General features: G+C 40.6%; 2 protein-coding genes across 5 annotated transcripts in view; both read right to left on the bottom strand.

Moving 5' to 3' along the window:
• The window catches only part of Atf3 (Activating transcription factor 3), a 186,591-nt gene that overhangs the window by 148,856 nt on the left and 12,974 nt on the right, over positions 1-24,761 (bottom strand). The window lies entirely within an intron of this gene.
• The window catches only part of LOC135716084 (uncharacterized), a 46,267-nt gene that overhangs the window by 8,811 nt on the left and 12,695 nt on the right, over positions 1-24,761 (bottom strand). The window contains exon 2 of the mRNA XM_065238908.1: positions 23,031-23,165. Coding sequence (XP_065094980.1) covers positions 23,031-23,165 — 135 coding nt within the window. The remainder of the gene's footprint in view (positions 1-23,030; positions 23,166-24,761) is intronic.

Below are 24,761 nucleotides of genomic sequence, written 5' to 3'. Positions count from 1 at the left end.
TAAGTAGATTAGAAAATATCAACGAAGTTCCAAAAATTAAATTAAATGCTAGAACTTTAAGCAAGCAGCGATACATATCTTCAAGAAATTCAAGAGAACTAACAATTTAGATAGTTTCATGATATTCAGCGAAGTTCCGAGTACTTCAGGACGATCAGATAGCTTCAGAATAATCCCATTAACTTAAGCAAATTTGCAGCGACTTACAAGGAATTCCGTGGAATTATGGGGTATTCCAAGAATTCTATGATTGATCCAAAAACGTCAGGGAATTTTGAATATATATGTATCAGAAAATTTGCCGGATTATCAAACAAATTACGAGAACTTCAGGTAACCGTAGATAAGTTCAGGAAAAATAAGTGAGCGTTCATAATGGTTAGAATAGTTAAGGAAAATTGTCGAAACTTCAAGGCAAATCAATTAATTGCAGTAAAGTTGCGGATTCTTAAAATATACTGATCAATTCAGGGCTGTCTACCCAAGTAACAATTTTGGTTTTATTAGGGTTCTGTAGCCCATGATTTAGACTTGTAGAATGCTATAAAACCTTGATAAAACTTGCAATGTTACTTGGGTAGAGAGCTTTAAAGACATGCAATGATCGTTTAGGTAGTTTTCATAACACCAGGAAAATCTAGACTATTGAAGAAGTTTTAAATTAGTGTTGATAATTTAATGGAAGTTACATGAACTTCATAAAAATCATGAGAACTTGAGTAAAGATCATAAAACTATTATTTCGCTCTAATTCCATGAAAATTGCGGGAGCACAAAAGTTCCATAAATTTAGAAAAACTTCGAAAACTTCACAGAAGGGCAGTAGGCTTCAGAAGCATTTTTAGAAGTTCATAGAAATCTATGGAGATTAAGTGGAGATCCGCGAACTTCAGGCATTTTTTATGTACATTAGCAAAATACGGGAGCATTTGAAAGAAGTTTAGTAAGCTCCGAAAATTCGACCAATTTCAGGAGGATGTCAGTTTTATTAGTTTCAGAAAGTTAGTGGGAAATTTCAAGCAGTTCCCAGATTTTCAGATAACTTCAGAGACGTTAAAAAGTTAATTGAGATCTTCGCATAAGTTCAGAAGTTCACTGAAGCTTAAAATTTTTAAGGACGGTTCAATTAAGTTCAGCGCAGTACAACAAGCTTCATGAAAACTGAAAAACTACTCTAACGTTTTTCAGAGAATTTCAGAAAAGAATAGAGAACCTCAGAGCAGTTCCGTTAACATTAGAGAAGTCACATAAAGTTTAAAAAAGTTTAGAGAACTTCAGCGAATTGTTAAACCTTTAGAAGAGATTCATGATCGTTAGAAAAATTAAGGAAACTTTAGGAAGTCCAATTAAGTTCAGGGAAGTTTAAGAATTTGATGAGTAATATTGTGAGCATCAGGCTAGTTTCTCAAAACTACAAAAGAACTTCAAGGCAGTTTCATTAACTTCAGGAAAATACTTCATATTCAATAGAAATTTCGATGAAGCTATCCTCCGAATTCAATTTTCTTTTAGTTTTCCTCGGAATTACCTTGAAATTCTCCATAATAAGTCACCCTTTGGAAAGATTATCAGAATATTCATTGAATTCATTTCAGATTTCCTTTTGAATCTCACTCCTTCCCTTAGAATTCTACTCACATTGAAAGTCTCCTAAGAATTCATTGGCATTTCTCCTCACAAATTCCTTAAATTTCTTCTTATAATTTGTTTGGCAAACTCTCCTGAATTTATTTTCCGATTTCCTTGGAAGATGTCCTGAAGTTATTCTCAGATTTAATTGTAATCCTCCTTTTAGTATTTTCGAAAAAAAATCCAAGGACTTATGCTCCGAATTTGTTTTCTCCCACAAACTCTATGAAACTATCCTCAGAATTCCCTTGGAATTTTCCTTTGAACTTCACAGAAGTTGTGCTCCTCAGAAATTCCTAAGAGTTTTCATAAAAATTTACTTTTAATTCAATTCAGGGTCACTTTTTAGTCACTATTTTTACCACTATAAGTCACTATTTAGTCACTTATTTCTTCAACATGGTCACTAAAATCACTTTTTTTTTACAGCAGTGATCGCTACCAGCCCGCTTACTTGAATTGAAAAAAAGTTGAACCAGGCTCAACTTTTCAAGCCAATTGAATTCAACTGAGTTGATCATTTGACTTGCCTAGTCTAAACTCAGCTTTATGGAGGTTTCGATTGCGTTCGGGTGTAAAGCAAACATTATGAAACTCAATCTCACCACAGTTTGGTGAGATTTGCAGCTGGTGAGTTTTGCTAGCTTGATATTACGAGCTGCGATATCACAGCTCGCAATATCAACCGCGATTGTTAGCTTGTTGATTTTTGTCTACGAAAATCAAGCTTGATCTTGTTCTTTGGTGAGATTTGGTTTTACACTTCACTGTAAACTATTTTCAGAATTACCTTAAAATTCTGAAATCTAGGGCAATTCAGAATTCTAAAGTATTTCAGACTGCTAAGTGTAGTAGATAGAGTTAGTGTGGAATAGAAATGAGTAGAATCAAGTGAACGTGAAGCGTGATAGACCGTATGTAAACGAGTTCTGATTGGTTCAGGAATTTTGATACAGCTAGGGTTATAAACATGAGGTACCTAAGCTCGTTGACGGCATTCTTGTGGAGAAAGCGGACGACCAGCAGAAGGGATAGCGACACTAGCGGACCAACAGAGGGAGTAGCAGATTCGTGGATCCGTGACCGAGGCTGGAAACCTCGGTCCAGTCATGACAATGGCGCAACTCGGTAAGTGAGAACCATCCTCTGTTTTGCGAGGATGCTGCTGGCGCTCCCTGAGAGGGCAGTTGAAATTCCCCTGAGAGGGCAGTTGAAATTCCCCCGAGAGGGTAGATGAAATTCCCCCGACAGGGTAGAAGAAATTCCTCCGAGAAGGTAGAAGAAATTTCCCCGAGAGGGTAGATGAAATTCCCCTGAGAAGGTAGAAGAAATTCTCCTGAGAAGGTAGAAGTTCGTTCTGAAATTTTGTTTAAAGGAGCTCTGATGAAAATTCCATGAAAATCCCGTGAACTCCAAAGATGGTCTCTGCGGATATAGTTCTAAAAGAATTCTCGGGTGATTTCTGAAGATACTTCCAAGAGAATTCTAAAGAGTTCAAAATAAATTCCCAGAAGAATTCCAATGGAATCGAATTTTGAGGGTTCGATCTCAAAAGAATTCTGAGAAGAGTTTCAAAGTTATTCTGTGATGGATTTTTGGTTTTGAGAATTATGAGGGAATACTATGGGAGTTCTAAGGAGAATTCCAATCAAATGCAAGGGAGAAGTCCAAGATTATTGTCTAAGCAGAAATTAATGAAATTTCTGAGGTTAATTGCATTGAAGTTCTAAGGAGAATTCAAATAAATTTATAATGGATTTATGGAAGAAAAAATCAAAAATAATCTAATTTAACTAATGATGTGTCGTTACTTCATGCGTGAATTTAACGATTTACATAGTCGGAGATGCTTAACGTAAAATATCATACTCAAAGAGGAGATTTTATACGATAGATGAGCAGATTAAATTTGAGAGTTGATAGTTCCGTTATAGCACGGCAGTGTGAAAATTGTAAAAAATTGGACAATTTTGAGGAAGGTACGAATCGGGTAGTTGTTTACGTCAGATGGCGACTTGAGTTTGAAACAATCGATAGAACTGTTTCCGCACATCGAAGTTACATGAATAAATCGGCAATCATCCCTTTTGCGAGTGGTGGCAGGGAAAACACCCCTCACCATCCATCATTAACGGGTGAGCTTGGTAAAGGAGATGCTCTACCCGATTCATACCTTCCTCAAAATTGTTGTTTGTTTGCTTACTACTTTCTATATACAAATTTCACATTGCCGTACTATAACGGAACTATCAACTCTTTACTTTCATCTTCTCATCTATCGTATAAAATGTCCACTTTAATTCTGATATTTGATGTTAAGCATTTCCAACTACGAAAATAATCTATTTCCAAGAATTTTGTTGATTGTTCTGCAAAGAATTTCAAGAATGCAATATTATTTTTGTAAAAGCTTATTTGCCTCTATGTTTAAGAGAAAGGGAATTATTCTAAAAAAGTTCTTGAGATCATTCTGAAGAATTTCTGTGAAAAGTTCGTAGCGAATTATCAAAATTATCTACCTAGATATATCAAAATTTAAAACATTTCGTATTCCTCCGAGAAGGTAGAAGAAATTCCTCCGAGAAGGTAGAAGAAATTTCCCCGAGAGGGTAGATGAAATTCCCCTGAGAAGGTAGAAGAAATTCTTCTGAGAAGGTAGAAAGTAGAGGAACTTTTATTAGAATTCACTTGAAGTTATCTTTCTAATTCCCTGAGAATTCAATACTCTCGAATCTCTTCGAAGTTCTCATAAGAACTCTCTTTACATTCTTCTCGGAATTCATTTTGAATATTCATTAAAAATTAACATGTAATCCTCTTTATAATCGTCATGTAATTTCACACAGAACCCCTTAATAATTCTACTTTGAACTTAAACAATAGACTTGGCGTTGTAGTCAAAACTCTTTAAAATACATTCAAAAACTCCGTTGGAATTTGAATCTAACATACCGTATTATCTCTAGAATTCATTCTAAAATTTCATCTAAATTCCTTCGGAATTTTCATCAAAATTATCGAATTAGTTCTTCAAATTGATTGTATCCGGAAAATCTAGTAGTTGAGAAGATTATTATTTTCCAAAGAAACGACGAAGTATATTTTCCCCGGTTCATCATCGAAATTCACGGACTCCTTCCGGTGATTTTGAATTTCCAGAATTTTCACGACTTCCCCCATCTGAATAACATTACTAGAGATAGCAATATCCTATCTAGTCAAAACACAGAAAACGAAACTAACTCAGAGAGTGAGTTATTTTTGCTCATTCATTAGAATACATTTCTAAAAGCGTTGGTCACTCAGCGCATGAGTAACCACCGTAAAAGTGACTCACTCTCTGAATAAGATTCGTTTTCAGTGAATGTAGACTGCTTAAGCAAGCCTTTTGAATCAAATGTTACTAAAACATGGAATTTGATGCAAATTGCACACTGAGCTTGACTACCCAATATCCCATTTCTAGCCGAGATGGCAAGCTAAATACATAGAAAACAAATATTACTCAGAGAATGAGTCTCTTTTACTGATTCGTTTTAAGTGTGTAACGCAATGAACACCCCTGTTTATCACTCGGCAGCCAAACGATGACTGCAGTCAAACTTTCTACGTTTCACTTACTTAAGCATTTGGATTATCATTCTATGCTCCTCCTTTTTTCTGTATTGAGCTGATACAGGTGAATGAATAGAAAAATGCTACAATGTCCACGCTGCAGCGAACAAGTTCGAGGTCGACTCGTCCAACGTGCAACGTTGAATCATTAAGCGGCTTTGGCTTGTGTTGTTCGGGATCAACTTTCTGATGGCTGTATTAGGGGTGAGCATCTTGCGGTCGAAGAAAATGTATAAGAAATTTGAATGTTTCCATATTTCTTAATTTTTAGCTATTTAAATATTTTTGTTGCATTTCCCTGGATTGGCAACCTTCCCGAAAGACGTAGTCCTACGTCAAAAAAATCCTGTCCCAATATTTTTAAAACTTGAAGATTTTTTTCAGCCAATAATCCTTAGGAAATGTCTCAATTTTCATGATTCTGCAACCCATTGCAAACATGTTGTAACAATCCCATGTATGATGTTGCAATAATGTCCAACGTTGATGGCCTTTAATTATTAAAGTAGTAAGTTTTATTTTTTGATTAGAGGGTCCATCAATTGCAGTGATATTTTTACAGCAAAACATTTAAAAAATCCCAATGACGCGTTCATCTAGATTAAATTGATAAATAGCAGATTTTTAGCGATGGGCTCAATCTTAAATCCATAGGCCAACATTAGAGCCATTTCCCATATTTAAAAAAAATCTGGAAATAAACGTGATCTGTCTGTGTATCTGGCACGACGACTGAAAATATCTGGATAAATCTGGAATACTGGCAACGCTGGTGGTACCTCTATATATGCATTCAGATTAAATAAAAGATATTTTCTGCCCCAAAAACTGGCGAAAAATCCTGTCAGGGGTGGGGCTAAGAAATTACTTGTTGTGCAGAATATGTAAAAAAGTAGGGACTACGGCTGCTAATCTACATGCATACATAGAAGTACCAGACATATTTTGACCATACTGCCCTCTGTTAACAATTAATGGAACTAAGTGCATGCGTAATTTCAGATAGATGTCACCATTAAGAACAGCAGTGACTTCTGAAGGAAAATTAACGCAGAAGCATGGTAACATGATTAACTATCAGATATTCACTGCTTAAAGACCCTGTATCATAGAGGTAACTCTAAGACCAGAAGGTCCCAAAGTACTAGAATTTCGATTACGTTAATCGATTTGCTTGGGAAACAAACATAGGCTAGTAAAGTAGTGAGCCAATTTAATATCGTTAGTTGCCACCGGTTGGTATGTATGGTTCTTTGGTTTGCTCTACATAAGAGTATGCAGCTGTTGTGTGGGCTCCATACTATCAAAACAGTATACAACAAGGAGAGTCAATTCAACGTAAGGTTGTCCCCTTTGCTCCTCGACGATCACCTTGGGACCAGTGTCTGTTTTTATCATTTACCATCACACGCGAGGAGTAGCGGTTCAACCCAGTGTAGATGAATTGAAGAATCAAAGTGACGATTGACTCACAGATGGCAATAACGTTTTAAAATCTGTCAAATTGCATGATATTTTTTTTAGTACATCATTATTTTTGTAATTTCAGATTTTAAAACTAGATGTCGCATGACCAGTTTTGGCTTTGCTTTGATTCGCCAATTACGTTCGTTTTGAATATCTTCGCTGTGAAGTACGAGCGAAACGAACAAATGAGTACATTATGCAGCAACGAATGCGCGTTTACTGATATTCACCACTGCTTGATTATCCAACCCAGAATTGTCAAAGTATCAGAAGTCATCCTCAAAAGCAAAATAATCAAATTCATTTTGGGAAAAATGATTATTTTGAATATTGTCGACTCCAGAGCCTTAAACTTCGATATTATCATCAATTCAGCATGAGGCAATAATTTTCCATCAATCTAAGTATAAAAACTAACACAACACGTTCTATAGCGCTATATTTGTGTAATATGAAAATAATCATTTTGCATTTGATCTTCAAAATCATCCCCACCAAGATGAAGATGCATATTGATATTGACAACAACACAGACGATAACAAACATCCAGCCACGAATGAACAAAAACAAATGTTGACTTCGATACTCAGAGGTTGCCTTGATCAAGAGAAAATTCAAAGTCATGCAGGTAGTTGGTCTATCTGTTCAGGTTGTCTTCATTTTCAGCTAAGTTGAGTGTAGAAGGAATGATTTTTATCAGCACTGCTTGAGACGATCCTTTCATCCTTCCTAGTTATGAAGATCGTTGCAAACTAATCGGTCTCGATCTTCTCGAGAGCCGTAGAAACGTAACTAAGGCTTCTTTCGTAGCTGATGTTTTTCAGTCTCACATAGATTGCCCTGCTCTATTAGTTGAGTTGAATTTCGATATTCGTCGCTCACATATTAGTAGTAGGTATGTGTCAGGTTTTCAATTGGTTTTATCATGTCTTCGACTTTCACTTGTCCCATTCTGTTAATAAAAGTAAGTTCTGGGAATTGCTCCGATAGATTAGCATAGATAGTTGTTAAATTTAGAATATTTGTCTAGTTAAATTTAGAATGTTTGTCTAGTTTTAAGAAAACTTGTATAATTTGGATTGTAATCTGTTGATGCTAAAAGATGAGGATGCCCATTTGAGAAAAAATGCCTTGAAGTAAGCTCTACTTAAATGTGATTTTTTCTGCTCGGAATGAAGATAAAGATAATGATAAAGCTGTAAAATTTGCTCTTTGCGCTCAATTTGTGTGGAAATAACAAGCATGCATGATCGGAAGGACACTCGTTTATGAGAAAATTTGCGAAAAAATCTACTTAAATATCATTAAACCGCTCAAACATCAATTGATAGAACGCTCATGAATGCTCCATTGATGCGAAAATAACAGTAATAACAATGAATAACGCAAAAATAACGAGCAAACAATTTTTGAATTACGTCTTTCGAAAAAAAAAAAAAACAATATCCATCGCGTTACGAAAAGTGGTCAGGTTTTGACCACTTATAACTCTGTCAATAGCGGGTGGATTTTAATTCTAAACAAGCCAATCGATTGGAATTTAGTCTACGAGTCTGCTAGAATGAATGGTTTATAAATTTTCAATAGGCCTCTATTGAAAACTGCACAAATGTCCAACTGTTACAATGGTGATCAAAATTATCACCGATTGCATGCAAAAAGCGCTTTCCCTAACACAGATTTCATAATCGAATTCCATCCGGTCTCGCCGAACGGTGCTTATTCAATCACCGTGTGCGGTGGTGTCTGGTCGGTAGGTTTTCAGTTTTTGGCCACCAAAAGCGTCAGGTGCCACGTGTGTCCATCCCGGCACCGTGTCAGCGGGCCACCTATCAAAGTTCAAAGCCAGCCCATACCACTGAAAAAGACGGTCCGTATTCTGGGGGTACTTTTTAACAATCGCGACACTCGTTTCCGGGTTGCAAGTGCCGTCATCGATAGTCGCCTACTGTACGGTCTTGAGATGACGTGCATCGCCACCGAAAAGCTCGTGCAGATACTAGCACCAACTTTCAACACCTACGTTCGGATTGTCTCCGGTCAGCTTCCGGCAAAGCCCACCGATACCGCATGCATCGAAGCGGGTATTCTGCCTTTCCGCCATCGTATAACCGCAGCAATTGCAACGAAAGCCGCTGCCTTTACAGCAATGACAGACTCCTCCGCATGACTGCCAATTCGGAGCTCCCCCCAGTGGCCAAGGTCCACTGGTACGGAGACAAAAGTTGGCGCATACCTCCACCAAAAATCGAGAGTCGGATAAAGAGCAGGTTCAAGGCTGGAGATAACTATGCAGCGCTGAGGAGAACAGTAACCGAACTGCTATGTTCGGTCTACTTCAACCCATGCCCACATATGCACGGACAGATCGCTTTCCCGAGCCGGGGTCGGAATTTGAGTAGTTGGAATTTCAGCACCGATGAGTAGCAGCCTACCGCCACAATGCTCGGTTTTCTCCGCCGAAGCTGCTGCCATCTTTGTTGCCGAAACAACACCCTCGTACTGGCCCATACTGGTGCTATCCGATTCGTACAGCGTGATACAAGCCCTTACATCTTAGGCCCCGGCTCACCCCTGGATACAGGGTATCGTAGAGGCCACACCCCCGAACACGGTGTTAACCTGGATCCCTGGACACTGCGGTACCCCAGGAAATAGCGAAGCCGACAGCTTGGTAGGATCTGGACCATCTGGCCCCCATTACACCGACGAAGTGCCACTACAGGACATGAAGCGATGGATAGTCAGCAAAATGTCGGAACTACGGGAACGTGCTACGTTTGCAGAACCACTGCATGGGTGGAACACATCCTACGCCTGTGTCCGCAATACCAACAACTACGGGAGCAGTACGCACTTCCCAACAGAATTAGGGACCTTCCACCTTAGGGACAGTTATTTATTTCCTCAAGGACGCTGGCCTATACAGCAACATTTAGGTCCTTTTAACTTTCTTTTGGCTGACGGGACATCTCTGTCGGAGGGGGGAACACCCCTCCTACGGTGGAGCTCCGATCTCTTTTAGAACCCTACATAACTTTGATGTACCAGATTGTTTTTTTTTTTTCGTTGCCTGTATTCTCAAGTAACATTGCAAGTTTTATAGCGGTTTTATAGCATTCTACAAGTCTGAATCGTGGTCTACAGAACCCTCATAAAACCAAAATTGTTACTTGGGTTGTTATCCTTTTACTGGAATCTGTTTTAGTTGCTTCTATTTGAGTACATGTGAATTGTAAGCCAACTCCGTAACCAAATTTGCAGGCAGAACCCTCCTCTGGGGCGCCCTATTTTAAAGAGATGAACTAGTCAACGGCTAAAAATCTCTCTAATAAAGACAAAAAAGTGCTTTCGGCGTGTTTGCCAGTACACAATAAAAGCCTGCCCGCAAGCAACGAGCTGCAGTCCACATGAGCCTCCATTTACCGAAGAAGGAGGAAGAAGCCGTACCGCTATTGATTGGAGTGGTTTCCCTAACACAGTCGCCGAATATTGATACCGAGCACGTAATCCTACGTCAAATCTACGGTCGTATCTTGGATACAACCTGTTACTTTTTTGACCTGAAAGCTCATCGATTATTTTCGCGCAGCTTAATTTTGCAAGGCAAATCTCATAGGCGAATACACTCCCGCACTTTTTCCGAACACAATCTATAATTCAAATATTCTACCGCCGTCAAATGTTGATGAATCAAAACAATTAATAGAAGCTCAGATCTCAGCATTAGAATCCACTCAACAGTTACGATACAACTTAATTTACGAGGCAAACACATCTCACTCAGAATCCTAGTTCCAGCTCTCATTGGTGAAATTCCTTTCAAGTGGATTTCACCTGCCAATAATCGCTTTTAAATGATTAAATTGCCGTCATAACTGCTGCCGATAAAGGAAGGTAGATACAGCCTGCGAAACGAACTGCTCGACTATGCGATAAATTATCTGAAAACTCTTCTGAGAACTCCTGTGGAAATATCCGCTCAAAATTCGATTCCCTTGATAATTCTCGCGGATCTCGAAATCCTCTGCACAATCGTTGTGGAATTTTCCAGAGATCTTCTCAACAATTATACTCTGAACTCACACAATTGCCTCTCGTGGAGTTCTTTCTGAAACTGTATTGGAAATTTTCTTTGAACTATCTCTTGAATTCACACTGAAATTTTCTCAAATTCCTATGTAATTTCCTTAGAAATTCTCTTAAAAATTCTTCAAAGTGATTTATTCTTTTTATTTTACTGGTCGACTTTTTTAGGGGGAACAGAATTTGCCCCCTAATGGATCTCCTAGTTTTGGATGCTTATCAATTCGAGCACTTACTTAATTTTGACAACCTCTCCGGATGGAAGATGTAGCCTCTCCATCGAAACCTGCATTCGCTACACTTAATCGAGAGTGCTCTGCTCACACAGATAGTGCCCTGCCGATAAAATGCTTCAACAAATTGACGTCTCTTGACTATTTAGCTGCACTTGCTCGCTCCAATATGTTTCGAAGTCGGCGAAAACCGGCGAGTGGGATGTCACCTCTGCCTGAGCATTCATATGTACGTATCTAATACGTGCGCGAGTCGAGTTCATATTTTTTTATGACAACCGCTGCATACCGGAGCAATTTTCGTAGTGGCAAACTCGTGCCGACCCGTGCCTGCCGACAGGTTAACCAGATTCAATCTTTTAATTAAACAGCAATTTGTTTCAATGTTGTGAGCTGCACGTTGGCGGCGGCTAGCGAAGGCCTACTACGGCGTGTGACGTTTTGACGTTTACGTCGGTGTAGGAGAAACATAGAAAAAATTTCCCTCAAGATAATAACCAATGAATCAAATTTTGACCGTTAGTTGTTTTATTTATAAACATTGACATTGGAGAATTTTCCATACGGTACGAGTCATAAATACGAATCGAATAAATCGCACAACCCGCATGTTGATTGAACGGTCATATTTTGTATGGCCGTTTTTTTTGCCAATCCAAATATTTATTTCGTGCTATTTCGTCCACAAACAATGGATCAGAGACTGCGGACAAAGTTGTGGGACCAATAAACCAAATAGATAAACATATATCTAGCATTCCATCCGAGCACACATTGCTCTTGCAAAGTCGACTTTGAGGTTGAGTTGATCGAAGATCACACGCAGCCTGCTGCCACCACCATCAGTCGCAATGTCCAGTTGGCTGGGCCTACTTTTCGTCTGTTGTTTAGATAAATAGCCGTTGTTGGACGGTCATAAACTATGCGCGCGCTTGATTCCAAAAAAAAAACCTCAATGGCAAAGAATAATCAAGACACAGCAAACACGTTCCGTCGATTCTAATGTTACCGCTACCAGAGACACAATATGCTCATGTTCCCCATTCCATCTAGCGCCATAATAACCGTGCGCGACTTGGTACCTGGTCGGCGTAGAAGTCGTTGGCCGCGAGGGCGCTCATATATGGCGCTGCGAGTTCCATTGTAGACGCGTTGGCGTTTCCTCCCGTCAAATGTGCGATCGATCGAACGATCCAGCAGCGGAAGTGAGGGCGTTTCAGTACTTTTACCCATACGTGCATTAGATTGACGAGAACGGGGGTGCTCAGCGCTGGGCATGATCTTTATCAGGTGAGGAAATCTTGATTGATCAGCTAGCACCCTCGCGAGACCTCGCGCGCTATTGAAAAAAAAAAGAAGGTGGCACCGCTAATTAGGGCCAGTTTGTTGAATGCTAATTGAGACAAAATTGTGCTTTTTATGTGTGGACAATGTATTATTCAGTTGGATACAAAGTTTGTGATTGTCGTTTTAATTTTGTTTGGCATGGTACTTTGATTTTTCCAATGTTTCGGCATTTTTCAGTGGTTTTCTTTTTCGGAAATGATCCATTGCATTTGCAACAAACCACGATTTAATTTCAAACATTGTACGTTACTATTATATTCCATGAAGTTTACAGGGCTGGTAGCGTGTCACTTTTTAGTGACTTGGTCACTTTTTTCAAGCTAGTCCCTAAAAAGTCTCCTAAGTTGCCATAAGGCACGGAATGAGACTATTGCATGGCTGGTAGTCAAAGTCTTCCATTCGTTAGTCATTTCAGGTGGATTAGAACAGGTTTAGGTTTAGGGTGGGCGTTGGCCAGATTTGGATTTTTCAGATGTAATCATCATTGAACGTCGCGTGAAAGTGGAACTTAATGAAGGCCTAAGTACTTTTTCGTAGTATTTAGTTTTCGGATTTGAAAGATCGTCGGTTACAGTGGCCTGCTTACTGAGCAGAAAAACGCGGTCCCAGGTCCTTACATATCAAAGAGATTTATGGTCAAATCGCTTGTATATCGTGTATTTTGCGAAACTCGTTGTTGTCGTTGGTTCCGGGTTTGAATGGATACACAAATTTGAGCAACGGTATTATGTGATATGAGGGGCTCGGTGGCCTTAAAGCAACCGTTTTTGCTTACTGAGCAGAACATCTTGAGTCTAATCTCAGGCCCATCCACATTCAAGATTCGTCAATCGTTTTATTTGTTAATATGACTACATGGTAATAACAGTAACTCGGTGATTAAAAAGGTGCTCGTCTGCCTAGTGGCAAACGTTTTTGCTTACTGAGCAGAAGACCGTGGGTTTAGTCCCAAGCTCCTTCACGTTATATGATCGTTAGGACATCAATTCAGCTTATCGTTTACCAAAATGAACCCTGCTGCAAACCCAACCCTCTTATCCAACATCCCAGTGATTCCTCGTGGAAGTGCAGAGGTGTTCTCGGCTTCCATCAAAGCGAGTGTCATGTCAACACAATCCTTCCCATTCCTTTCTTGACCTGTGTTCGGGCGCGGCCGGCGCTGGTATTGCCTAATTTAAGATCACCAGTTTTTACACATTGAAGATGATTGCTAGTCCCAAGCATCGTCTATTGGTTCTCTGTGTAATTACAGCTGATCTGGCAGTAACAGAGTAGCAACCGTGGGCGGTCAATCAAGCTCAAGCTTAGGCTCAAGCTAGTCGCTAAAAAGTCTCCTTTTTTAAGGCCAAGTCACTAAAGTCACTTTTTCTTGTACTTATCACTATTTTCAACTTTTTAGCGTGAATTTATTTCAAGATTGATCATTCTATGCTTTGTGACGTTTAATCGTCTTTCTCTGTGTACACCCTACTCGATTTTTTAAATAAAATTACCTGATTTTTCCAGTTTTTTCCAGAACTTAACGGATAAATTCCAGACTTGTAATAAGAAAGTCATTTTTTTAATTGCGTTAAAAATATCCTATTTTTGGTAGATCAAAAATAACACCAATTAACCCAAACGTTTTTAAGACATGGCAATCAGTTTTGAGGAATATTCCTACACAAAACACAAGCTCCTGCTGCAGTTAACAAATAAGATTTATTATATAAGACCACGTAGTTCTACGTCACCATTGCGTACAACCCCATAGGGCTGTCCTAACATGGAAATAATCACCCTAATGACACAATAAAAAATACGGGTCTAATATGTTGCGATAAGGAGCAAAACTACAATTTTTTTTCCGAAACTCTCAGAACCACTAGGTAGGGGAAATGGATGTAATGTCGGCCTAAATGCCCCTGATTTGGCCCATACATACATTCAGCAATCGACTAAATTTTCAATAGCGACCAAAAATATCCATTAGTACCGTCCCTATGACGCGGTCATCTAGATAAAATTGATAAAAAGCAAATGTTTAGCGGTGGGTCCAATCTTAGATCCATAGGCCAACATTAGAGCCATTTCCCCTATATCGTTTTGCTATGGAATTTCTGAATAGCGCTAAGCTCCATCGAGGATAATACGCCAATCTCGAATTTCCTCTGATTATGCTGCTCTTCTAGATGAACTACTCGTCGAAATCGAAATTTATCGTCGGTAGTTCTCAGAATTTCTCCTCGGAAGTTCTCTGAACTTCTCGTCGAAAATTTTGTGAAGTTCGCATCGGAAGTTCTCCTTATCCTCGGAAGATCTTTGAACTTATCACCGGAAGTTCTCTGGACTTCTTGTTGGAAATTATGTGAACTTCTCCTCGGAAGTCCTCTGGACTTCTTGTTGGAAATTATGTGTACTTCTCCTGGGAAGTTTTGTGAACTTCTCCTCTATTGTTCTCTGATCATACTGTGCATTTCTTGTCACAAGTACTAAGAGCTTGTTGTCGAAAATTCTCTGAATTCCTCGTCAGAAGTTAACAGAATTTGCCATAAGAAAATCTTGGAATTTCTCATCGGAAGTTCTCTGGACTTTCGTCGGTAGATCTCTGAACTTATCATCGGAAGTTCTCAGCTCTTTTCTTTGAACTTCTCAACGGCAGTACTCTTAACTTGTGGTTGGTACTTCAGGGAATTCTAATGAAGTTCTGTTTACTTCTTATCGGATCTTCAAGGAATTTAAATGAAGTTCTGTGAACTTCTCGAAACTTTTCTTTAGATCTCTGAACTTGTCGTCGGAAGTACTCTAAATCTCTCGTCGGAAGTTCTCTGAACTTCTCGTCGGAAATTTTGTTAAGTTTGCATCGGAAGTTCTCTGAATTTTTCGTCGAATGTTCTTTAAAGTTCTCCTCGGATGTTCGCTGAATTTCTCCTCGGAAGCTTTGAACTTATCCTCGGAAGATCTTTGAACTTATCACCGGAAGTTCTCTGGACTTCTTGTCGGAAGTTCTCTGTACTTCTCCTCGGAAGTCCTCTGGACTTCTTTTTGAAAATTATGTCAAGTTTTGTGAACTTCTCCTCTGAAGTTCTCTGAACGAACTGTGCATTTCTTGTCACAAGTACTAAGATCATCTTGTCGAAAATGCTCTGAATTCCTCGTCAAAAGTTCACAGAATTTGTCGTCAGAAAATCTTGGAAGTTCTCTGGCCTTCTCGTCGGTAGATCTCTGAACTTATCTTTGGAAGTTCTCAGAAGCTCTTGTATTTGAACTTCTCAACGGCAGTATTCTGAACTTGTCGTTGGTACTTCAGGGAATTTTAATGAAGCTCTGTGAACTTTTCATCAAAAGTTCTGTTTACTTCTTTACGGGAAGTTCTGTGAACCTCCCGTCGAATCTTCAGGGAATTTAAATGAAGTTATGTGAACTTCTCGGAACTTTTTTTAGATCTCTAAACTTGTCGTCGTACTCTGAATCGCTCGTCGAAAGTTCTCTGATCTTTTTGTCGGAAGTTATCAGAACTTCTCGTCGGAAGTTCTCTAAACTACTCGACCGGAGTTCACTGTACTTGCTAACTTCAGAGAATGAATTTCAGGGAAATTCAATGAGCTTCATTGAACTTCTCTTCGGATGTTCGCTGAATTTCTCCTCGGAAGCTTTGAACTTATCCTCGGAAGATCTTCGAACTTCTCACCGGAAGTTCTCTGAACTTCTTGTCGGAAGTTCTCTGTACCTCTCCTCGGAAGTCCTCTGGACTTCTTGTCGGAAATTACGTGAACTTCTCCTCGGAAGTTTTGTGAACTTCTCTGAACATACTGTGCATTTCTTGTAACAAGTAATAAGAGCTTCTTGTTGGAAATGCTCTGAATTCCTCGTCAGAAGTTCACAGAGTTTGCTGTCAGAAAATCTTGGAATTTCCCATCAGAAGTTCTCTGAACTTCTCGTCGGTAGATCTCTGAACTTATCATCGGAAGTTCTCAGAAGCTCTTGTCGACAGTTCTTTGAATTTCTCAACGACAGTACTCTGTACTTGTCGTTAGTACTTCAGGGAATTTTAATGAAGCTCTGTGAAATTTTGATCAAAAGTTCTGTTTACTTATTATCGGAAGTTCTGTGAACCTCCCGTCGAATCTTCAGGGAATTTAAATGAAGTTCTGTGAACTTATCGGAACTTTTTTTTAGATCTCTGAACCTGTCGTCGGAAGTACTCTGAATCGCTCGTCGGAAGTTCTCTGATCTTTTTGTCAGAAGTTATCAGTACTTATCGTCGGAAGTTCTCTCAACTTCTCGACTGAAGTTCACTGTACTTTCTAACATCAGAGAACTTTAATGATGTTCTTTGAATTTTTGAGAAATTCAATGAAGTTCTGTGAATTTTTCGCTGGAAGTTCAATGAAAATCTCGTCAGAAACCCACTGAACCTGTCGGAAGATCTTCAAACTTCTCGACGGAAATACTCTGAATTTCTCGTCGGAACTTCAGGGAACTTTAATGAAGTTCTGTGGACTTCAAGGAAATACTGTGAAGCTTCAAGGAAGTTCTGATCAAATTTTCTTCAAAAGTACCCTGAACCTCTCGTCGGAAGTTCTCTAATCTTTACGTAGGAAATTCAAGGAAGTTCTGTGAGCTTCCTGGTGGCAGTTTGCTGAACTTCTCATCAAAAGTACTCTGATCTGCTCGTCGGAAGATCTCTGAACTTCTCTTCGGAAGTTTTCTGAACCTCTCGTTGGAAGTGCTCTAAACTTTTCGCCGGAACTTCAAGGAAGTTCTGTGAACTTCTCGTCAGATTGTTAGTAACTGCTTTAAGAGTGAGGACTTATCAGTGACTTAAGAGTGAGTGACTGGTTGGCAAATCGATGGGACTCGTTGAACAGTACGCAAGAGAGGCGCCACATCTGACAAATGCAAGCCTGTCCGATTAATAAGACGGAGATGCTCTAAAAACGACGGTAAATGTCGGAACTCTGATGGTCCGGTAGAGCTTGAAGATCCTGGCATAAATGCTCCATGTAGGTCATTTATAGAACATCACCCTCTTATTGATGGAACAGTGAAAAAAATTAAGTGTTTTCCAACGAAAGTGTACCAAAAGTGCTTCTGAACGTGTTTCGTAGTTGGGTGTGGTGAAATTCGTGCATTCCCGGTTGATTTTGGAAATCCGTATCACAAAATTGCCCACCGATTCCTTTTTTTTTGCCGTTCGACGACGACGGGTGTGCTTTCGCGAGAGTGACGTTTATTTGATCCGTTTCTTTGCACGGGTGTGTTTTTTTTTTTGTAACTAGCGTAAGTGTGTCTGCGATTTGCATTGAGTGTCGGAGATTGTAAGTAATCTGAAGGATGCCTCGCTGGATACGCCCAAGACTGGACGGGCAGTAGCTGGTGGCCGTGAACGGTTCCTGGGGAAAGCACTAGATGCGACCCTCCTCCCAGATGACCATGGCAATACAGGAAGTATTGGTATTGGAAGGTAATTGCTATTAGATATTTTGCAAACAGTGACAGATAGCGGACATGAAGAACCAGTGGAGGTGCCGGGCAAAGGTGTTTATCCTAGCCAAAGGGTAAGTTACAAATTCGCTGTTGTCGTTGTCGTAGGCGCCGTCGTAGTCGCTGTCGTAATCGCCGTCGTAGTCGTAGGCAGTACCGTTAGTATATTTAAAATTAACCACCAACCGCTGAAAATATGAATTATCGCGTATTTCTGTTGTTCATTACATGCCAAGCAAAATTCGAGAACGTAATTTCATTTGAATAGCTTGTTCAACCAGGTCTTAAACAATCGTCACGTCGGTCATAGCTTGTTATGATTACCTGAACCATGCGTAAAGAGAAAATCGAAACATTTAACGTCGCGTGAAAATGGATCTTAATGAAGGCCTCTTTCATAGCTTTTAGTTTAAGGATTTCAAAGATCGTCGGTTGCAGTGGCTTGCTTACTGAGCAGAAAAACGCGGTCCCAGATCCTTTCATATTAAAAATGTATGGTTAGATCGCTTGTTCATCGTGTATTTTGTAAAACTTTTCGCTGTCGTCAGTGCCGGGTTTGAATAGTCATAAAAAAACTTGAGTAACGCTATAATGTGATATGAGGGTCTCGGTGGCCTTAGAGCAACCGATTTTGCTTACTGAGCAGAACATCATGAGTCTAATCTCAAGCCCATCCACATTCAAGATTCGTCAATCGTTTTATTTGTTAACATGACTACATGGTAATAACAGCAACTCGATGATTAAAATGGAGCTCGTCTGCCTAGTGGCAAACGTTTTTGCGAACTGAGCAGAAGACCCTGGGTTCAATCCCAGCTTATCGTTTACCAAAACGAACCCTGCTGCAAATCCAACCCTATTACCCTATATCCCAGTGATTCCTCGTGGAAGTGCAGAGGTGTTCTCGGCTTCCATCAAAGCGAGTGTCACGTCAACACCTTTCTTGACCTGTGTTCGGGCGCGGCCGACGCTGGTATTGCCTATTTTGAGATCACCAGTTTTTACACATTGAGGATGACAGCTTGTTTTTGAAGGACAGGGTGGACTTCCTGTTTATCAGAGGGTAGAGCGACCTGATCAACATGTTACACTGTTGATGTCTTGTCCACATGGGATCGGAATAGCAATTTTTTATCGAGGTAGACTCGACCATTCAATGGTAGTGCTATCAAGATTGATCTTGACGTTAGCAGACGGAACAAGCCGAGGTGAATTCGCGTGTTGAAACAGAATGGTTTGTGCTTTAGCTGCATTGATACAAATCTTCCAGATCTTGAAATAGTTCGACAGAACATCCAGGCATGATTGTAGTTTACTCGCCAGAGCACGGATCACTCGACATCTATAAAGATGAAGGAGGTGTCATCTGCGAACATTGACAGGCACCCGGCAGGCGAGGAACGTCTGACGTGAAAAAGTTGAATAGGGTAGGCCCGAGCAGGCTACCCTCAGAGATTCCTGTTTCAACGTTGAACGTATCAGAGGGGATATTGTCCAAGTAGACCTGGAATCCGACATGTAGTTTTTGATGATCTTCACGAGGTAGATCGGAAAGTTGTATCGGTGCAGTTTGTACACTAAATAGGCCATCATGCCAGACTTTGTCAAACGCCTTCTCAACGTCCAACAATGCCATAGCAGATGTTTTTGAAACGGACTTGTTCCGCCTGATGATGTTAGTAACTCTACTTAGTTGGTGGATCGTTGAATAACTTTTCCTAAACTCGAATTGCTCTTTGACTAAGATGTTATTTTCGTTGGAGAACTCCAGCAACCGGCTGAGTATCAACTTTTCGAATAGCTTCGAGATGGAGGACAAGAGGCTGATGGGGCGATAGCTTTTTTCACTGGTAGGATCTTGGCCAGGCTTGTGTATTGGAATCACTTTGGCTAACTTCCAGCATGCAGGGAAGTAGCCAAGTTCCAAACATTTGTTGAAGATAATTGTAAGATGGTTGAAGAATTCAATACAACTTCTGCAACTGCTTCACGGATGAAGTGTAACTTCACGTCGATGTGCTTGGCTCGCTTCGTCTCCTCTCGTTCGGCCATTGCAATAGCTCCTTGGTTGTCTTCAAATAGTGGTACCGGGAACAGGAACTCTGCACATTGAAGGTCTGTCATCAAGCCGGTCAGCCAAATCGTCTCGTATACACAGCAACTCATGGAAATATACTCGGTTTCAGTTGAAGACATCGCCACGGTTGATTGCTTTCTTGACGACCATGCAACAATGTTTCCATGTACCTTCAACAAAAATCCAGACACGCACTTGCGGTCAGTTTCGTCACTGGCAAAATCCACATCCACGTAGGCAGTAACTACTGGTTCCTTCGGCTTCCTCCTGTAGACCAATTTCAAATCTTTCGTCTACTTAAGGTACCTCAGCACTGGTTTGGCGTGCTTAAAATGTTCATGACCGGCTGCATCCTGAAACCTTGCCAATTATCCAACGACAAAACATAGGTCGGTAGGGATGCTCACAACACCCAGTCTCTCGACTCAACTGCAGTCTTGGTTCAGCTCGCGTCCTAAGGGGATAAAAATGAACTATCACTCTCTCTCTCTATCTGGCTAGTCTAGGACAGCTTTGTTAGTCCATGATTCAAATCCTTCATACTTGTAAGGAACTCGTTGAAATGGCTGTTTCAGCCAGGCTGTTTCACGTCATAGAGCGACCGCTGCAGCAAACATACCTCTCCATGATGGAACTTTGCCCCCTCTGTCTGGACACTGCATGTTGAGCTTCCCATTCAAAAATGCTGATGAATCTTCATATTGTACGTCGTATGTTTTCACCCACTTGCATGGTACGGGCTTCACCTCGTCAGGACAGTTGACCACGATCCATGTTCCGTTCTCGTCCAGGGATCTCAGCTCGTCTTGAGTCGCTTGCCTCCACTCACCTTCGTTCGGATGGCCATTGACATCGTTGTAACTTCCAGGCCTGTTGGAAATTAGCACCAGCAGAAAGAGCTCTATATGGAGAAATGAAATCTGCGAACCGACCTGGTTTCTGACTCTCCTGACCACTAGACCTTGTGGTCTTCATTCCTTTCTGATCGTGATGGGAGTGCCGCCGATGCACCTGCTTCGTTGTCTTCCTGTTGAGTATCATCATTATCACTTGGTTGAGGTTGATCTTGATCATCATGATTATACCCCTCTAGCTCGAAAACTGGTGGAACCGGTATGGCCAATCTATCTATGATCGGCTCTTTCATTTGTTGACTTGAATGGATATGCGGACTCGTTGAATTTTACATCACGAACATTTTCCGCGATTGTATGTCCCAGAGAGGGTATCCAGTCGGTGCGTATCCAGCTTACCTCTTTTCTGCTTCGGTACCTAGGAGAACGCTTGGCATCCAAACACTCATATCATATCTTGATCAAAATTGATATTGAATATATATTGTGAAGTTGGTGAAAGTTGAAATTCAGGTAAGCCTAATTAGTTAGTAGTAAATTGGTGAGCAAATTATGTGAGATTTCCGCGTTAACAGGCCCTCCTTGCCCAGTCAACGCGGGCGGCTTGTATCGGCTTGTATTGGCTAGTGCTAGAATTGGCAAATATCGTCGAAACTGGAGCGGGCTGTTTCAAACAGCTAGGACATCCACCGTCCTATGCTGGCTGTTAGTCAGACGGCCATTACGCCCACCCGTTACTGCTACTGCGCATTTTCTCATAGCGCAACCGTTCGGCTACGACGCATTACCACTGGTACTGCGCAATTGGTAGCCTTTGTACCGCTACTACAGCTCATCACTCCACTACGCTTGGGGACGCCTATACCCCTTACTAGCCCACGCGCGAGTCATCTTGGTGCGTAAGCTTTTGGTGACCAACTGATCCTGTTTGAGTTCGCGTACTAGAACGTCGCGGGACATCCGAAGAGGGACCGGATACGCTGGAGGAACCAGGTGAGATCTGTCCGAAAACTGCTCAAATTAGTTTTATTTGATCTTGAATGGCTATGCTAACACACATGAACTAGAAACGTGACGTCACAGTAGGAAACTGTTAGGTTTGCCTTAATTCAATAAATTTCTATTTCCCTTGAATTTTTAATTAATAAATCGCTAGCTCGATAAATTTAAGTTAAGTATATTCGGGTTTTGTCCAACTGAATTGAATAAAATAAATATTACTTCTAGTTTAGATTAGTTACTACACACATCTTTTGCGTCACGTTATTTGTATATGTTTATATTTGTTAGATTGGTTTGGGTTTAAATAACTATTGCATATTTCCCCTTGGTTGATTTTAAAGAATTATCGCGGTTTGAATTTGTGTTTTTAAATTTGAGTATCCTAGTCTGATTGGTTGGCTTTACACGTTTGGGTCAAAATAAGTTAGTTCGTTTGTGTCAACATCTGTGTCCCTGCCCTGAGAAGGGAGGTTTCTTGCCGGGTAATTAAGAACAAGTTGACGGTCCTTCTTTGGAAGGTGGCGCTTAAGCCGTCAGCTTAGCGTAGCACGGAGAACGTTAAAAGGATAGCATCTCCTCAAAGATACTTTGGTGCACTGGATTCCAACAGCATGGTTCTCATTTTCTCAACTTCAGTTCGATTGTAACATTCTGCGACGCCGTTGTGCTGCGGAGTGTATCCGACCGTGGACTCCACTTGCATGCCCTTCGACGAGTAGAACAATAGCTGCTCCTTCGAGAAAAAAATCACGCCCCAAATCGCATCGCAAATTCGATATCTTCACTCCAAATTTCACCGTTGCCATTGCTTCGTAGCACCTTGAAATATTCGAAAACTTAACCCTTCTTCTTCAGCAGGTAAACAACTCAGAAGTACGTATATCAGCCGTTGGCGGAGTTATCTGCCCGCATGCACGTATGCACGCGTTCCAGTGGCCTTCGTGTCTCCAGTCTTGTTCCGTTGAATGGTTACCTCACCATCTTATCTTCAGCGCACGCATCACAAAATTCTGCGTCGCCCTTCGCGTCGTCCAATCCATCCACCATGCTTCTTCTGCCAAAGCTGCAGCTTCGAATCTCCATCGGCTGCCATATCAATCGATCCATCCGCTAATAGAACAGGTTACCCTTTAGCTTTGCAATACCGATGATTTCGTTATCCTTCGATAGGATTGTTCGATCTGGTTTGAATTCTACATTCACTCCAGCCTTCAGCAGTTTTGCCAAGGACAGGAGATTGAATTGCAAAGTACTTTTCCAAACGACAGGGTGTATCGATTTTCTCCGACGCATAGTTTGCCCTTCACAGTACCTTCCTTGGTGGCTATCAGCATTTCACCATCCTTTGCACTGTCGATCTGTTGCGGTACATCCAGTTCCCGTATCTCCTGGAAGAATCATTCGTTACTGATCATGTGGCAGCTAGCACCTGAATCCAGGACCCACACTATTTCGTATTGCTTGGGTGACACTGATGCGCCGGAAACAAGTGCTACTACCTTATCCATCGACACATTTGTAACCTGAGCCCGGCCGCTCCATTTCTTCACTTTTGGGCAATCAAACTTCTCATGCCCAAACTCACCGCAATGGTAGCACTGACCTGGAAACTTCGATGATTCTTCTGATGTTCTATGAACTTAAGCAAAGTCCCAAAGCCTCCACAGCTGAAGTTCCAAGATCTTCAGAGAAATACCATGCGTTCGGAGAATTTTCAAACATTTCAAAGAAATTCGACGAATTTCATAAATGTTCCGAGGGATTTTAAGAACTTTACGAATGCTTCAGAGAAATACCAAGAATTTAAAACAAGTTTCCAAGATTTCCAAAGAAATACCAAACATGAGACATGCTCCAGGAAAATCAGAGAAGTTTCAATAACTTCAGGAAAGTCCCGAATACCTGTTGTGTGTAGCTTTTCACTTTCTAGAATTTCAGCGAACAAATTAACTTCCCATAAATGCATAACTGTCCAATTTTTACATTCATATGGGAATTAATATGCCTTTATGGGCAGTAAGGAAATTCGAAGAAGTACTGAAAACATTTAAAAAGCTCCGAAACCAGAGAATTTCCAAGGTTCCACATGTCTAATTTGGTTCCATTTGCTTGATTAGTTTTCGAGTTATGCAGAAATTTCTGTTTCATTTGTATGGGAGCCCCCCCCCCCTTACAGAAGGGGGAGGGGTCTCGAACCATCATAAGAACCTTCCACGGCCCCAAAAACTCCTGTATACAAATTTTCACGCCGATCGGTTCAGTAGTTTCTGAGTCTGTAAGGGTCAGACAGACTGACAGAAATATATTTTTATATATATAGATATAGATTACTACGTATGATGACAGTGAAATTTCGTCTGCAGATCAATTATTTGTTGAGATACGATTGAAATCGTAATTGATGGCTACTTATAAGACCCAGGATAGGGACATGTACCCTATCTATTGCTGTATGGTACTGGACTGTGGCAGCGAACCAGAAAAAGAGTCCCAAAACAGACATGTCACCCAAGTCAATTTCGCTTTCAGAGAGTCACAATCAGCAGTTTATCGTTTTCACTCACTCGATCATGATATCATCGATTGTGACTCTCTGAACTTTACTGGTTTCATGTGTCAGAGGCATAGTTTTCAACGTTATCTTACAAGTACAACATATCAGTCGAAGCAACCGATGTTTGATCAATGTCGGGTTAATTTTAAGCCATCCTGTGTCGACCCAATGTCAGCCAGTGACAAACGACAAACAACCGAATGGCATATTTTGGAAAAGATCTCGCGAAGAGCTGGATTGGAAGTCGCAAAACGCGTCATTTATTAAACGTAACAATCTTTTCTCATCGAATGTTTGTTTGTTTGTTTCTACCTTCTTGATGTATAGGTTAAGCTATCGCGAATCACAATCGATTACAGACTATAAGCCGTCCCGTTGTCCGTGACAGACTGCGGCGTGGTCCCATGCTGCGATAAAGTCCAAACTGCAA

The sequence above is a fragment of the Ochlerotatus camptorhynchus genome, unplaced genomic scaffold (assembly GCF_037179485.1).
Source record: "Ochlerotatus camptorhynchus isolate MF236.1 unplaced genomic scaffold, CSIRO-AGI_Acam_v1.1 ptg000046l, whole genome shotgun sequence".
In the NCBI taxonomy this organism is placed as follows: domain Eukaryota; kingdom Metazoa; phylum Arthropoda; class Insecta; order Diptera; family Culicidae; genus Ochlerotatus; species Ochlerotatus camptorhynchus.
The sequence above is the reverse complement of the archived record's forward strand: the minus strand, read 5'-3'. Positions and strand labels throughout refer to the sequence as shown.